This window comes from Aulostomus chinensis, chromosome 8 (assembly GCF_037954235.1).
Source record: "Aulostomus chinensis isolate RoL2024-O1b breed Wild chromosome 8, RoL_Achi_v1.0, whole genome shotgun sequence".
NCBI lineage: Eukaryota > Metazoa > Chordata > Actinopteri > Syngnathiformes > Aulostomidae > Aulostomus > Aulostomus chinensis.
Genome location: NC_141327.1, coordinates 28,281,442 through 28,294,673, shown reverse-complemented (window position 1 = coordinate 28,294,673; position 13,232 = coordinate 28,281,442). Strand labels below are relative to the sequence as shown.

Sequence of the window (13,232 nt, the reverse complement as noted above, 5' to 3'; positions counted from 1 at the left end):
AAACAGTAGAATCGATGTCGTAATCCCAGAGAGTAAAACAGCCCATCTTCCCCTTCTCAAGCACACGTGAGTGCCGCTGGATGAGTGTTCGGGGTCGTCGCCCTCTTCAAAAACCCCAAACCCTTCACCTCAAATCTGTTTTTTTAACATTTTTGGCTCTTAGACCCCCCGTTTACAGCTGACATGAAACTGGGGGGTTTTTGTTATCAGACTGCAACCGGATCCTCTTGAACCCATGAAAGCGCAGCTGTTAATGCACCAAAGATGCTCTGAGGAGGGATTGTGATCCCAACAGCCAAAGACGCCATGATACTTGTGTGTGTGTGTGTGTGTGGTTTGTTTTTTGTTTTGTTTTTTCATTCACCCATTCGATCCCTCAGGCGGCGAAGCAGTCCCACAGCACGACAGAACCTTATTTCACTGCAGCAACGGCGCTTTACTCCATCACTCATGAACAAACACGCTGCCGTCCGACAAACCAGGACGACTATCCTCTTGCCTTCCTTTTTGTCGGACAGTGTTTTCCTGAGATCTCCCATACATTGTTGATCACACTGCCCACTTAAGAGCGACTTAACTCCCGCTGAAGCTTTGTTTATTTCTGTTTTGTGGTCCTTCAGGATCTCTCACATTCAGTTATCAGAAATGTTTGTTGAATCAATTGTTTTTGGCAGCAGTGAGAGGAGTTAAAATATGCATCAGCAGGCTTGCAGCTGCTCCCTTGTGATAAACAGGAAGAGCCACGTACAGCACCGCCAGCGTTATTTAGGCCAGCTCATATAGCTGTTTGCATAAAGATAGTTAAATCTTAATGTAAAGCTGGAGGAAAGTAGGTTGTCATGGAGCATCGGCACATCAAGCCCCATTTATGAATATTACAGAGGATAAGCTGCCTTTATCTGAGTCCAGCAGCTCGCATGTGGAGCCTGTTTGTCAGTGTCATTAAAGAGTGTGTATGTATTTGCTGTTAATCTGTTTAATGTGGGTCAAGGCTCAGATTGAGCCTACTTAAAAGACAATACCAGCAGGGTTTTTTTTTGGGGGGGGGGGGGATAAGTGGGCTCTTTTATGGAGTAGCTGGGTGCTCAGCTGCGATCAGACGCTTGTATAACCCACAATGTGACACACAAAAAAAAACCCTGCAGCCTTGAGAAGAAAAAAAGAAGAAAAAAAGAGAAAATGTCATGGAGACGTAACAGGCTGTCTACTCATTAGTCTGCATCCGTGATGAGGCCGCGGCGCTGCACCATCACTCATTTATTTGCAGCTGTGAATTATAGATGAGTGGCTGCCCTCCTACGTGGAAATGAAGTAAGAGTAATAGTGCATCGCTCCTTCGTACGAATCCTTGGACTGGTGTTCGTTTTGGCGTTTGGACTAAACTCTGTGTGTTAGCGGGATCCATCGCACATGCACAACTGAATATTATCGGCTGATTTTTATGGCCACTTGGGCTCAGAGGAAACAGATAGTGAGTAGAACACAGATTGTTACTGCCTGGTGTATCTTGTTGGAAAGTTTGAAATTCATAGTTACTTGTCTAACCGTGATCAGCTGTCACATCATTCATTTTTGATTTGCTTACTCTTTCCAATCACTGGGCAAAAAAAAAATAAAGAAGATATTTGGCTGGTTAGCTGCCAAATGCTAACTTTGTTTGTTAGTTAAGAGTTAGTGTACAGGGTTTGTTTTTTCTGGTTTATCTGCTGTAAAAGAGCTTTTTCATTCATTGAAACACTGAAATCTGCAAGCATCCGCTAACATCTACCAACACCTGCTAACAACCACTAACACCTGCTAACATCCGCTAACACCCACCAACACCTGCTAACACCCACCAACACCTGCTAACATCCGCTAACACCCACCAACACCTGCTAACACCCACTAACACCTGCTAACATCCGCTAACACCCACCAACACCTGCTAACACCCACTAACACCTGCTAACATCCGCTAACACCCACAACACCTGCTAACACCCACCAACACCTGCTAACATCCGCTAACACCTGATAGCATCCGCTAACATCCGCCAACACCCGCTAACACCCACCAACACCTGCTAACATCCACCAACACCCGCTAACATCCACCAACACCTGCTAACATCCGCTAACACCTGCTAGCATCCGCCATTAGTTTGTGATGGGATGACGTTGAGATTTGTTTCTGAACTCATTGTTTTGTCATCCAGGAGGTTGCTGACTGACACTTGCCGCCGGTATTCAGCAGAAGTGAGGGCCAAAACAGCAGAACAAACCCCAACACGAGGCTGACTTCTGCACCAAAAATTACAAGAACAACCAATTTACGGGTGCGTTCAATGTAAACTTTAAATTTTTGGGATGAACATTAAATTGTTTCAAGTTTCCAGCAGGCTGTCAGTGACCTGAATAAAAAAAAATAAGGCAAAAATCCCATTTCACAGCAGTTAATCAGAGCTGTGGTCAAGTGTTGGCTTTCTTCTGGTACACCTGCTCACCTGGAGTCTTCTCAAATTAAACCCTTCCTCTGACTTCTTCCTCTCTTTCTTCAGGGTGTTTCTCCTCAACTATAGAATGAACGTCCGCGTGAAAAAAATGTGATGGTCAAAAGGTCAAGGTCACTGTGACAGGCACCACGGTTCGTTTCGGTTCCCTACTTAGTTTGCTGACACAGCATCTCTGACTTTATCCAACATCTCCAGTGAGGCTTTGCACAACATCAAGGAGCACGGCTCACACCACCCAAGCCCTTCCACCCTGTACCCGCAGCTCCTAGCGACCAGGTCAACAACACCTATGACAACAAATCACTTATTCTTTTAGAAGTTAACGGTACGAAATGACAAAGCGGGGGGGGGGGGGGGGGGGGACTGCTTGCAAATTGGTCCCCATTCGGCTCCAGGCTTCAAGAGCCGATCAATTATTTACAAGCAGGTGTCGCTCTCCCGCTCCTTCACCTTCTGCTGTTCAAGTGGAGTTACTGGGCAAAACATTTCCAGTGGGTTACCTGATGGAGTGAAGCCAGCGGATTTGTCCTTTGCCAGAGTGAGAGTCTTACATAAGAGAGTTAACCTTGATTGCCAAGGTAACTTCACCAAGGGGCCTCTGTCCTTCAGCACAGCCCCCCCCCCCCCCCCCCCCACACACACACACCTCATGCAAACACATCCACAGAGATGCACCACCATTTTATTATTATCACTTGTGAACACCCATCAATGCATTTCAATGAATCTCATGACAGAAAACATACTTTCTGGTTTCAGTTGCTCTGTGTGTGTGTGTGTGTGTGTGTGTGTGTTGTCACAGTGTCCTTTTGTGAAGTTACCGCTCTTATAAACTGCTGAGTCATGCAGAGAATCTACAATGGCGATGCTTGTCTGCAGGCGTATGGAGTTATTTTCCCACCCTTATCGTGCGCTAAAGACGTAAAAGGTCCGCCCGTCGTGGATTGATTTGATAAACTGATATTTCTAAAATCCTTTTTTTGGCCTGATAGCTGCAATTTTCAAACATTCGTGACTCCTCCAGGCTGTTCATGCCCGTAGGAATCCTGTACTCTGCAATCAAATAGAGATTTTTACTGGAAGTAAAACAAACATTATGTAAAACGCATTCAAGCAAATCCAAAAGTTTTTAAGAACTCCAAAAAGTTTTGGTTGCCTTGTTTTTTTGTCGTTGTTGTCCATCCAACAGAGGTGGGCCTCAGCCTCCGTCCTGCCCACAGGATTCCATTCAGCAGCAGGCAAAATGAACAATATGGCAAACACAACTTGTGGATTTGCATGAATACATTTGCACTGCGGGGATATTGTTTGCTCAAACGTATTGTTTTGCTTGCGTACCTGTTCTGTGTGATTGTACAAAAACAAACAAGTCGGTGTCGGTGTGCCCTGCGTGTGCGTGTGTCTTTAATTCACAGCTGCAAAATGTGTTCCAACCTGCGCCGGAGGAATGTGAATAATGTCAACAGAACAGCAGAGAGTACGAGGGGTTTTTATTGGGTGTTTCACGTTGGATGTCACTCACATTCACGTTACACTGATACAACTTCACATACAGGATCTCCCACAACAAATAGAACTGGAACTGGATTGTGGCTCTTTACATCACCATCAGGGTTCAAAGGAATATTCAACAGATGAACAGCAGCCGCGTATCAAACTATTAAAACTGAACAGATTCAGCAGGAAAGAAAAGAAAACTTGTCATTTTTTTAGAGGATGCGTTCACCCCCAGCATGTCTGGAGACGGTCGTCTTTAGTTTTGAGCGCTCGCTGCAGGACAATGCCCTTTGTTGTCTGCTAACGCTCCGAGAATGCACAGGAAGTATTTGTTAGGAGAATGTAGCATATTTTGTTTCATTATGAGTTGGACTTGGAATGCAATTCTAACCAAGCAAAGAAAAAGAAGAAAGAAAGAATTATTGGAGATATCTGATCGTTGGTTGTGGTTTTCCATTGAAAGACTGCATGTCTTTTTTATAGCTTTGTGTGTTGTGACTGCAGGAACCAGCACGGTAGGAATGTTTTAGGGAGAAATGAGAAGGTATTTCTGAACAGTGCTGAAAAACTACTGGCCCAAATACTGACGGCTCCGGACCGGACTGACAAGTCGTTGCCACAACGTGTGACACGAATTCCTAAAAACGTTTAAGCCACCTGGCCAGCGCCTGCAGTTCCTGTGGGGGAAAACCCAAATATTTGAGGTGCCAGTCGACAGAATACCAAAACTCTGTCCAATAACTCAGCTGCTTCTTTGACCGTGGGACTGTTGTTCGGTCCCGCATGAAATTAGATGGATCATCCTTCAAACCAGCGTTTAGAAAAGTGCAGAGATTGCTAGTACCGCCGGATTAGACGAGCGTTTTCACCTCCGCAGGGCGTGTCGAGCTACATGCCACTACCACGAGGGGAGAGGGCTGGAGGAAGATACAACGCAATTTGGTCTTTCTAAAAAGTAGCTGTATATTGATTTAGATTCTTTTTGGCTGAAGCAAAGTGGTTTTAAAGAGGAGGGTGGGGTGGGAGAGCACTGAGGAAGGAAGGGGTTCTCAGAGTTGGAGATTGGGAGTGGAGAGGGGGGTGTAGTTGTGGTAGTGGCTGGTAGCTGGGACTAACCGCACTCTAAAGGAAGCCAGGCGAATGCACACATGTCATATTATGAAAGGTAGAAGTCTGTAAAAATGATGAAGCAGGCAATGTGGTCAGCGATATGTGGCAGAGCTTGGAGGAAGGAACGCAACGTTTTAATACCTGAACGGCCTTTCGTCGTCAAGAGCAACCGCTGACTGGCAGTCTTCTATAATTCCTGTCCAGCTCTCAGATGTAAGCAAAAGGTGAGGCCTGGAATCGACGAGCATCATCATTATTTAACAGACGTGAGAAAGAGGACTGCTGGCTGGAGAGCCGGGCACATCAGAGTTTTGGTATCGATCCACTGAGATCAACTTGACCTCTGGCAACTCGCGTTTGTGTCCAAGCGAAGACACACACTTGGTTCTGTAAACCAAACCCATCCCCCCTTCTCAACCGTTTTGAGCGGAGCCATAGCATCATTGACAGAGGGCGTCCAAGTCACACACCTAGCAGAGCTGTAGTGCTTGAAAATTGTGGATCTAGTAGATCTAGTCCCCTATGTGAACCAGATGAGTGAGACTAGACGAACACAATCATGAATCCCTTTAGTTTCTTGGGATTTATAGGGATGTAAATGAGAGGGACACCTAAATCCCTACCCGTAGTTCATCGGGATGTCTGATTGCCAGCTGCCAGTGAGAATAAACCAAAACGAGACTCGTTCATTTCATTGGCTCACACGCGAGTGAGGTGACGCGGAGGGGTGGTCACTGGCTCATCACTCAGGTTTATCACATGGCTGTGAGACGGTGGGGAAGGAGGGAGGAGAGGTTCCAACAGAAAAACGGGTGTCATTCACTGTCTGGTCTGAACTCCATTTGGGGGTTTGCAGCAAATGAATTTTGCTTGAAAATGGAAGGAAATAAGAATAAGAATACTTTTTTAATCCTGTGGCCTCATGGATTAGAAGTGGGACATCTTCTGGAGAGCCGAAACAAGTCAGCTGAAGAGTTACAGGAACCTGCACGACGGAGAATATTCACCGAAAGGTTCCAAACAGGGCTCCTGAACAGGAACGGGCCGGTTTTCTGTCAGGCCTATGAGAGGACAGCGCCCTGACAGCAGGCTCAAGCCCAACACACAGCAGCAAAGCGCTCTCACGCATGTTTACACTTTTCAAAACTTGATGCTGACAACATCCTGCTGTGTCCTTAATGCACACAATTAACTCAGAGGTGGCAACACATGTAAGCTGGAGAAACACCTGGTCAAACACAAATAAACCCAACCTGAAGCATTAGCAGCTAACACTAGCAGCACACCTGGACATGATAATAAATAACATTTACAGTTAGAATTACTACAATAATTAGTATAATCTAAATAAACATTTCCACTACACTGGCATGTTAACATTTTCCTGCAGCTTGACCTCTCACGAGAGAGGTGTCTGATTTTCTCTCAGGCTAATATTAGACGGGGATATTTTGGGGATAATGAAAGTGGTCACATTTAAAAATAATGATTAAAAAAAAGGGAACACCAAATATAACAGCAGTGATCAGCAGCCTCTAGCAGGAAGTCTACCTCAACAGTATAACCTACAGTACATCTGTACCCCAGCAGGCAAGAATGGGCGAGATTTCATCAAAAGAGGTTGAGTGGAAAGGGACTGAATTGGGCAATGAGATCACTATGGCAACGAGGACCTCCGTGGTGTGGAGCATGAAGGGAGCGTGGGAGGGAGTTTTATGTTGAAGTGGTCTAAAGTGGAGGGAATCGCTCTTCACTTTTTGCGGGAATTCTCATGGCTGCAATCCAAGTGCTCTCTCTCTCTCTCAAACACACACACACACACACACACGCACACACACGATTATATCACAGATAATAACAGTTATATAAGAGGACCATGTGGACACTGAGGTAATTACATCAAGCTTATTTCAGTGTCTGCAGGCAAAAATAAATACAAACACTTAAATGTTCCCTGTTGAAAACAATAAATGTAAACAAATACAGCAAAGATTGCACAATTCAGAGATGGAGGACTGAGATCTACTCCTGTCGGATGATGTCATGGTTTCACAAGCAACCACTGAACATAAAACACTCATCATTTTCAATTCTCTCTCGAATCCTGCAGTGAACTGAGACGTTACTTCAACCTGTACACTGGGTTGGGGTACAATTTTCAAAACATACTTATGGACTCAAGTTCCCGACACTGCAAACTGGACCAAATTTTCTCAGAAGTTGAATATGAATTGTTCCGTGAATTATGCAGGGCTGGAGGTGTGTGTGTGTGTGTGTGTGTGTAGATGCCTTCAGTGGTTAGAAGTTGAGATGAAGTCCATCGGGCAAGAACACGGGATGATGAGAGGCGCCAGGGCTCACTGTCTGAAACAGAAAGTGCATCATGAGCGATGAGCGACAGCGATGAGCCGCTCACTCATTTACAGCTGTGGATCTCAACCTTCGGGAGTCGCAAAACCCCACAACACGGAATTTCGTGTTTGGGGCCCCTCAGGTTGCATCCACCTGCTCTTTTTACCCACAAACTGAATATAAACTCCATCTTGTCTTGAGAGTTTTACATTCATTTTCATAACTGCATCATCACAGCCAACATGTGGCCTCGAAGCCGAAAATAACAAAAAATTGAAAAGACTTCTGTTCTCGCATTGTTCAGGTAACTGGGGCCGTTCACTCAGCAATTTTCTCAATCACAACAATTTTCCACAAATACGGTTAAGTGTTCATTCCTGCTCTTCTCGGAGGTTAACAGTAATCCACAGCGTTCAGTTCTGTGTCTGGGCCCTCTGACAAAATCCCCCACTAACTTGCAACTAAGGTGCCCACCTGTTGCACAGGTGGTTAAGAGACAAATAAATCCCCGGCCTTTCAGGTCTGAAGTCAAGAACCAGCTTCATAGTTTGTAGTTACCATCTCTGTTCCAGGTGGTCCAATGTTAAAAACAGTTTGAAGTTAGGAAATGTGATTTGTTCTTTTTCCCCATGCAAACGTTTAGCGACCCCAGAAATGACCTTACAACCCCTGTGGTGACCCCAAACCCCAGGTTGAGAACCAGTGATGTAGAGGTCATAGAGTAGTGGGGCAGGTTTGCTGTAGATCCAGTGCAACAACACGTCAGGGTCTCAAAGCGTTCTCTTCCTGGTGATCCTTCTTCAGGGCTGAGTGTTGCGGCTGTCACTGCAGGTCTTCAGGGATTTTCTTTGACTGGATTCTGAGGCTGATAGCTGGAGCGTTTATGATTGGTAAACAGCCGCGCAGAGAGCGCCGCCTCGAGCAGAAGCACTACTGGAACCCTCAGCCAGCAAAGAAACCACAGAAAAAAATGGTTTTCATTTTCTTTAAAGTAACTTTGTATTGTTTCTATGTTCTGCCTGTTCTCGTTCTCTGGCATCTCTGAACCCAAAGACCTCGACCTGCCAGCCGTGCCATCCGGAGCAAAGTTTGTTCAGGTATTCATCTGACCATCTCACCTGGTTCACTCCCAGAAGTAGAGCAGATACCATATCGTTTCATTCTTCAGCTGCGGGCCGAACAGAGGGTTGGTCTGGGCCAGAATGGCTATCAACCAGCTGGGGGAGAGGAAACGCTCATCAACAGGTGATGGGACACAACGCCAACAATGTGAATATCAGGTCAACAGTAATACCTCAAGACTGACATTACGATGCTGAGTATGAGAAAGTATTTATCACCTTTTTGCACAAGCAAACAACCGTTAAAATGTGTGTTTTCTGGGTGGAGTTTGAACTGACACAGTAAGACTGGCTCTTACAATTTGCGCCATCACTTCTTCCAGCCTAACTGCAACTGTGACCTTCATCTGAAAATATGCTGAGTTAACATTTCAATGAAGTTGTGCAGGTGGACCCAGCTGTCCACATCTGGGGCGATTCTGGGCTGTGACAGGCTGGTGACCTCAGCTGCAGCCGCTCTGATGATCAGCATCTTCACAAAGGTTAATGTCGTTCTTCAAATTAGTTTTTTTGAATTAAAAAACAACAACAGCCTGTGTTTGGCTACTCTGACATTCAGTGGCGTCTAAGAACACCTGGCAGAGGAATAAAAAGCTGTCAAAGACAGGCTGGAAAACAATACGGACCTAAAAAATAAATGTGAGTATGTTAATATACTTGATGTTAACAAGTTCTTCCTTTATAACACTTTCTTTGTCTCCCGCCATCTTGGACCGTGAATGGTTCATCTCATTAGATGAACCCTCAAATCTGTTCACCACTTTTTTCCCCTCGGCTTCACTTCCAGCTCCTCCTAACCAGCCACATGCTTTATTTTAAAGTGGTTTCTGAAGCGGGGCTTCAGTCTTCAGTCTCGGGCTTGTTGACAGGACACTCGCACCCTCTGGTGGAGACTGGGCTCCCTCTACTGGAGGAATAATCACCCATAATGCACTACTTTCAAGGGACTTTCTCCATATACTTGTGTTTCTTTGATAAATTGGTTGTAATAGCGTGCACTGAGGACTAGTTTATGGTGCCGTGTCTGTCTCGTTGATTTCAGGTGTCATGACGTCACTGAGTGTCCTGCTTCTGTTCTCCGTTGTTAACCCTCTCCGTTCTGTGTTCCACTGCCCTCCCTCAGGCTCCTGACACCAACGCTGCCTCCTCACTGCCTTCTCCAGAGAGGTCATTTGGCTTTTCAGTGGCATTTGTTTTTGGGTTGGTTTAGATCTGTGCACGTGTTTCCTTCAGCGCTGTTTCATCGACCCACGTTTGCACGCATTCAAAGGAAATCAACACGGACTTTCTCAGACCATATTTGCATTTAAACACACACACACACACACACAAAACAAAAGGCCTCAGTGCTGTATTAAGACCAGACTTTAGTTAGCTGGGCTCACCAGCATTGAACTGCCCTCTGGAGAGAATTCTACTGAGTATGACCGACTCTTGAGTGCCAACAGCTTCTTCTTTAGTTCGAGTACTGAATCATTTCCACAAAAAAAACCCTAACAAAAACAAAAACATGTTCATATCCCAGATTCATATTTGTAGGCAGTAATAAGAAGAAGAAGACGCATGATCCACTTTGTTTGTACATCTTTCTTTCACTCGAACCGCTTTAGAACAGAGAGAACATGAAAAACAAGTTAAAAAGGGAAAACTAAAGAGGATAAAACCCAGAATGCACATCATAAGATGGATATTACAATTAAAAGTTTGAAAAGAACAAAATGTTTCTTCTCTTTTTTTAAAGAAATAGCTTAATCAGCTAATACGTGAACATTTCTTTGTAAATGTACAGTTGGTACGAGATCATTTTAATTCATTTCTTTTCAATTCAGTTCCCAGGAGGATTTTAAATATTAGTCTTTGTCCTCATAGACACGGTTTTCCCTACATGATCATTCTTGCAGTTTCAGACGATGACTGATCGGAGTGTTGATCTGAACAGTTGAAAATGCCACTACCAAATTTTGGGTGATGTAATTTAGTAGGAAGAGCTGTGGTTGCTCCACAGTGCAGTGTTGGCTGTGGTTCTCGTTTGTCACCAAATCAGATGGAACTTCCCTCTCACACATTCGCAGCAGGAAAGACAAAGTGCTACCAAGGAAACAGTCCAGCCATCTGCCTTCCATGAATTTCACAGGAAACAGTCTGAGGCTGGGATGGTTTTCATTACAGTCGGAGCAGAAATAATCAGCGCCACATCAACCATATGTTTCCCATCATTGACGCGCTCAGCACCGAAGAAGAAGAAAGTTTGTACTCACAACAGGTAGCAGCAGACGGCTGTGAGGATCAGACTGGTGACGATCACTCTGCCAAAGAGAACAAGAGTCTCCGTCACAACGCTCCACTCACTGACTTACCATCGCTCTTCAAGTTCAACTAAGATGACATATTAAAGGGGGAAAGTGTCTTAGTGATGCGCTGCGCCGACCAAAGCCTCCACAGAAGCTTCACCGCCGCTTAGCAAACATGTAGTTCTACCTCATCGATGACATCATGAGCCAAGGAAATATCCATGACATTTGAGCACAGATTAGTCCTAGCGCCACCTGGTGGCAGCATGAACTCATGTGGGTCGACCAGGTCGTCTCAAATGTGACCAGTGATTGTAATAACTGGACTTGTTACAGGAAGGTCTGACAAAACAAACGTCAAAATCACTGTGTTGTCTTCCCCTGATGTACAGCAGCATCATGTGTTATGTAGTGCCACCTAGTGGACGGACACACACACAAGTGCTACAGTGCAGAATTAGCCTGCTGCTTCATGCAAAATCATCAGGTTTCATTTCCCATTCACTCTATAAAACACACACAAACACACACACACACACACACACACACACACACACTTTAATTAGGTCCAATCGCAAAAGTGCCAGTGGGCCCAACATTCACCTTGAGGGAAGAAGTGTGAGCTGTCTGGTCCAAACTCTCAGAAACAGGCGTTCATCATCAATCAGTCATTCAGTGACCCTCCGCCTCTCGTTTCTTATTATCTCATTTTATATTTATTCTAGTTCTGATTATATGTTATTTAAAAATAAAATATTTTTCCAAAAATAAATTAAAATCCATTCTGGAATATGGGCAGAAACCCCAGTATCGTGCATCTCTCATTTGAAAGACTTTCAGCCGCGTTTTACAGCTTTGATGACAAAATAAACCATACACATTTCACACTTTGACATTACATGACGCTCTCCACGTATGTGACGTCAGAGACCGCATAAAAATGACAATGGCAGCCATGTATGAGGGTTTGTTGTTTCCTTTAGCGTGTCTGCATCTGTGTTTTCTTTATCATAGTAAAAAAATAAATAAAAAAACTCCGGAAAAAAACATAAATATTGTGGTCAAGATGCATAAAGTATTTCACAAACTTGAAAAAGCAACAACAACTTTACACTCTCACAACCCAAATCAGACCTCCATACTTCGACCCTTTCACCTGACTGGTGCTGTGATGGAGAGGGGGGGTGGAGGCCTCCATCACATGAGCAGCAGCCACACGTAATACAACACAACTAAAATAAAAAAAATAAAATGTAATAATAAAACACCACAGACTAGACTTTTTGTTTTTTAAATTGTGTTAAATGAGAGCAAACACCAAGTAAACATCGCCGTTATTTGCTACTGGCAGCTAGCCAACCTACCCTCGGTTGGGTCCTTTGGGAACTAAAAACGGAGCCACGACCCCCACCAGCGCCCATAACGTGGTGAAGCAGATCATCGGCAGGGCGAGCGAGTGAGAAACCATGGCTGCGGTCCACGAAGACGCGAAGAAATGAAGGAATTAACCTCGGTTTGTCTCCCTGGAAATAAGCGCATCAATGGCTGCCGGCCCAGCCTGTCGCTTCCGCTATGTTCCCGCCCTTCGAAGCAGAGGCGGTACGTGGTTGGTCCAGACCTATAGAATGGCTGGTTCTGATTGGTGCAGCAGGCTGCCTGTCATCATCACAGTTTGATGCTAGTGCCAGACGAGACTCGTCCCAACCGTCACTTGTCAAGCGGTTACTCAGGAGAAGCAAATAAAACTGAGTGTGTGTAGTTCTCGTATTAATAGAGCCTATTACTAATCATTAGGGTTATGTAATAATTAAAATATCTTTAACTTATGTACTTCTATCTTTCATTTCCCAACAAACTGGAATGCTCAGTTTATTCTCTCTATATGAGTGACAAGTAAATGCCAGAAACAGAACATGGTAATAATGTAACAACTGTAACGTATAATACTGTAAATATTACTGATAAATGTTTAGATAAGTGATATTCTATTACTTTTATCTATCAATTTGTCAATTGTCCCCCAAAAACACATAACTTTGTCAACAATTTGACTGAAAACGGGAAAATACGCTATCATTCAGTTAGCTCCCTACAGACAGACTATGGCTTCAGTTTGTTTTTAAGTTTGAGTTTAGTTTATTCATTCCTACCTGCTAAATACAAAATTGAATGAAAGCAGACTGAACAGTGTGAAATGAAGTACAACCAATTGTGGACACTATATAAACCAAGAAACAGACTTTTAAAAAAAATTTCAAATACTTTTAACCGGTTATTATGAAGCCTGGTTCTTAGCAGTTGTGCACTGTTTGCTCTTTTCTATTTCCAACATTAAACTCAAGTAAACACTCCATGCACGTTCCGTT

At 44.3% G+C, this 13,232-nt stretch overlaps 1 protein-coding gene and 1 long non-coding RNA gene across 3 annotated transcripts in view; one reads left to right on the top strand and one right to left on the bottom strand.

Moving 5' to 3' along the window:
- The window catches only part of LOC147257959 (uncharacterized), a 5,692-nt gene extending 2,868 nt beyond the window's left edge, over positions 1-2,824 (top strand). Inside the window, exons 2-3 of the long non-coding RNA XR_015117648.1 lie at positions 2,199-2,318; positions 2,541-2,824. This is a non-coding gene — a long non-coding RNA (uncharacterized LOC147257959). The remainder of the gene's footprint in view (positions 1-2,198; positions 2,319-2,540) is intronic.
- Positions 2,825-3,974: 1,150 nt separating this feature from the next.
- atp6v0e2 (ATPase H+ transporting V0 subunit e2) lies at positions 3,975-12,465 on the bottom strand. 2 transcript variants are annotated; one of them, XM_086212241.1, is made up of 4 exons: positions 12,231-12,465; positions 10,834-10,881; positions 8,573-8,671; positions 3,975-7,462 (listed from the first exon to the last, which is right to left on the bottom strand). In XM_086212241.1, the coding sequence occupies exons 1-3, from the start codon at positions 12,332-12,334 to the stop codon at positions 8,578-8,580; spliced, it is 246 nt and encodes an 81-aa protein (XP_086068367.1). In that variant the 5' UTR covers positions 12,335-12,465; the 3' UTR covers positions 3,975-7,462; positions 8,573-8,577. The 2 variants fall into 2 exon arrangements, with proteins under 2 accessions (XP_086068367.1, XP_086068366.1); XM_086212240.1 differs by having other exon boundaries at positions 3,975-7,466; positions 12,231-12,458.
- Between the last annotated feature and the right edge of the window lie 767 nt (positions 12,466-13,232).

Bases quoted from the DNA above. Each gene is read 5' to 3' on its own strand.
- atp6v0e2 (XM_086212241.1), bottom strand. From the start codon at position 12,334: ATGGTTTCTCACTCGCTCGCCCTGCCGATGATCTGCTTCACCACGTTA. The intron at 10,882-12,230 runs GTAGGTTGGCTA...TCTCTTTGGCAG, and splicing joins CCCAAAGGACCCAACCGAGG to AGTGATCGTCACCAGTCTGA. The intron at 8,672-10,833 runs GTGAGTACAAAC...CCTCTCCCCCAG, and splicing joins GCCGTCTGCTGCTACCTGTT to CTGGTTGATAGCCATTCTGG.